The sequence below is a fragment of the Hirundo rustica genome, chromosome 3 (genome assembly GCF_015227805.2).
Source record: "Hirundo rustica isolate bHirRus1 chromosome 3, bHirRus1.pri.v3, whole genome shotgun sequence".
Classification (NCBI taxonomy): domain Eukaryota; kingdom Metazoa; phylum Chordata; class Aves; order Passeriformes; family Hirundinidae; genus Hirundo; species Hirundo rustica.
The window spans coordinates 11178378-11181414 of NC_053452.1; the positions used below are offsets into that span (position 1 = coordinate 11178378).

Sequence of the window (3037 nt, forward strand, 5' to 3'; positions counted from 1 at the left end):
CAAAACCCTAAAACAAACACACGTATTAAAAAGTCTGTTCCTAATGGGAGTCAGCCATTCAAATCTCATTCTGCTTGTTGTACCTCTCAGATAACCCAGCCTGGCTTTACATCACACTGCAAACAGCTGTGTATTTGCTTTCAACAAAACAAGTTGGGAGTTTGGTGCTTTTAAAGTGCCGTGAGAGTTAAAGAGAACCAACATTTTTGTGTTGTAATGCTTCAAGGTGTTCTCTCACCTTTGGACAGAGTCTTTCAGAGCGTTGTTTTCAGAATAAACAAATACTCACAATGAGGGCTCTTGTATTCTTGGAGCAAGAAATGTGTCTGGTACGATTCATTGGAAAATAGTATTTAGAGAATGCATTCTTGACAAGGAGAGAAGGTTTTTCAGGTAAAACCAGTCTTCTGCTACTACTGATAGGATTCTTCTCTGCTCTTGAGGTTGTGTCTCAGCTGGCTGCAGTGGCAATCAGGAACCTTTTCCCTGGACTTGTGGCTGCAGCACATCTTGTTAGTTGAGAGGGGTTGGGGTGGAGATTTCTTTTATTTCAGGCACCAATGTTTCAGGCACGTGCAGTGCTACAGCTGTTCTGTTGTTTGGGTTTGGAGGCCCTCCGCCTTGGTTTGCTGGTACATTTACCAACTGTCTATTGATATCCATGGTAATATGAAAAAGCCCAAAACCTATAAATAGAATGAATGGGCAAAATCCTGGATATCGTATGGCAACTGTTTTAACCAAGGACGGGCTGTGGAGAGGTGATGGCTGACATTATTACCTCACTGTGTGTTTCTGCAGGAAGAGACGCATGATTGTTAAGGAGCACGTTACTGTGTGGTATTTCACCCTTTCATGATCATTGTTGCATAATGATGTAACTAATAAACCTAAAGAAAGTGCTCACAGGGAACCAGGAATGTGTAAAAACACCAATAACATTTTGTTGCACGTTAATTGTGAGTGGCAAAAAAGTGACAAAACAAGAAAAGAAAATCCTGACGTTCTTAAAGGAAAGCTGATTACTCAAGTAGCTGGTGATGAACTGGAATTCAGTGAGTGTTTGTGTAAAGGTTAACAAAATTGCCAGTACTTTTGTAGCCTGGGTAACTGGTGGGGTACAGCCTGGGCACACAGATGCTCTGTCTGAGCCCTCAGGACCTACAGGATTGCATCACTTGCAGGGATTGGCTTTGCTCTGCAGAGGTAGCTCCTGGTGAACACTCATCGTCCCGCCGTGCCCAGGATAACAAATAACATGCCAAGCGAATACAAGCGGTGTTGGTGAATATGTCACAGGCAGGCTATGGCATATTATTTTTCCATGTGTGTGGTGACAGCTTTTATGGCCTGGCAACAGATCTGCCTCTTTCAAGTATTTTATGTGCAACTTCATGAAGCCTCCAGCGGTCAGGTGTTGCCAGTATTGCAGGTGTGCACAAAGTCAGTGAGTGGCAAAACATCTCCTAATGCCCTGTGTGGTAACAGCTGAATGTGTGACTTTTTTTCCCCCTTTTCCATTTAAAACAGAATACTACAGATAGCTCCTCCAACTCCTCTCAGAAAAGGGAACAGCCTGTGCGAACTCTGGCTTCTCCTGCATCCTGTGAACATCGAAGAATTTGCACTCGTGGACACCTTCACGACCATTACAGCTCTGACCACTACCACCTAGAACAAGTAAGGTTTCTTCCCAGTGTTGCTACCTCTGCCAGAGTTTGCTGCCATTTGGTTTTCCTCCACGTGCCCGAGAGACAGTTCTCCCCTTCTGCTCTCCCTGTTTCCTTCTCAGTTAGCTTTAAATGGCTTCCTGTTATTAAAAAAAGAGGGGGAGGGGGGTAACAGTGTGATTTAGCATGTTATGTTGTACCACGTGCACACAGGCCAGTGTAGGGGTGTGACAGTTGTACTCCCTCCTGAGCCAAAGGCTGTGATGGATCATGGTGAATATAGAGAAGGAAAGACACAGTTGTTAAATATTGTCTCTTTGGGAAGCAAGGGGACGGGCATTACCAGTAGCAAAATGGGCTTATTTATCTTTTCTCTCTCTTCATCTCCTTCCTGCTTCCACAGTCAGTAGGACCACGATCCTACCGGCACGTCAACTTTCTGGACGACGATGAGGAGATAGTGCGCATCAATCCTCGGGAAAAGATTTGGATGACTGGATACAAGGATTATCGCCATGCCCCAGCACGAGGAAAGAGCTTCAATCCCGGTGACATGGACTCCTATGTACGTTTTGCCAAAAGTGAGGCCTCGAAACACGAATACACTTATCCTTACGTAGACAACTCGGACTTTGACCTGGGTGAAGATACCAAGGTTGCTGTGATAAAGACTCAACCTGTCAAATTCAAGGCCAGGAGGAAGGAAGACGATGAGAGGTCGCAGTGCGTGTACTGCAGGGACATGTTCAACCACGAGGAGAACAAGCGGGGTCAATGCCAGGATGCTCCAGACCGCGTCAAGACTTGGATCCATCGAGTGAGCTGTATGTGGTGCGCAGACACTATGCTCTATCACTGTATGTCCGACCCAGAAGGAGACTATACAGATCCTTGCTCGTGCGACACCAGTGATGAAATGTTTTGCCTCCGGTGGATGGCCCTTATCGCCTTGTCTTTCATTGCTCCATGTATGTGCTGTTACTTGCCGCTTCGGGCTTGTTACCACTGTGGGGTCATGTGCAGGTGCTGTGGTGGGAAACACAAAGCTGCTGGATGACTACAGATGCGTTCAAAGTGTTAGGTTTGTCCCGTAGTTCAAAGGAACACGTTGGTTTTGGAGCACTGAGGTCACTCACTTTAATGCAGCCGCTGTGCCCGACGGCATCCGGAAACCACCAGTATGGATCACTTTACATTGGGTCATCTGGGGCTCACACTGCATTGATTTGCTCATCAACTGTTCTAACTAACTAACCTACAGCATAGACTTTTGTATTATTAATCTGTAATCAAAACAGACTCTTGTACATGTTTTTTTGGGTTTTTTTGGTTTTTTTTTTCATTTAAAATGAGTTTGAGAGAAGAAC

General features: G+C 45.3%; 1 protein-coding gene across 1 annotated transcript; it reads left to right on the forward strand.

Annotated features, from left to right (window-relative positions):
- Positions 1-701: 701 nt before the first annotated feature.
- LOC120751235 (sprouty-related, EVH1 domain-containing protein 2-like) lies at positions 702-3017 on the forward strand. The gene is made up of 3 exons (XM_040060754.2): positions 702-722; positions 1531-1680; positions 2074-3017. Exons 1-3 carry the CDS (start codon positions 702-704, stop codon positions 2725-2727), a joined length of 825 nt encoding a protein of 274 aa, XP_039916688.1. The 3' UTR covers positions 2728-3017.
- The last annotated feature ends 20 nt before the right edge of the window (positions 3018-3037 follow it).

Excerpts from the sequence above, each read along its gene's own strand:
- LOC120751235 (XM_040060754.2), top strand. The coding sequence starts at position 702 with ATGGGCAAAATCCTGGATATC. Across the intron at positions 723-1,530 it reads TGGGCAAAATCCTGGATATC|AATACTACAGATAGCTCCTC; the intron begins GTATGGCAACTG and ends CATTTAAAACAG. Across the intron at positions 1,681-2,073 it reads ACCACTACCACCTAGAACAA|TCAGTAGGACCACGATCCTA; the intron begins GTAAGGTTTCTT and ends CTGCTTCCACAG.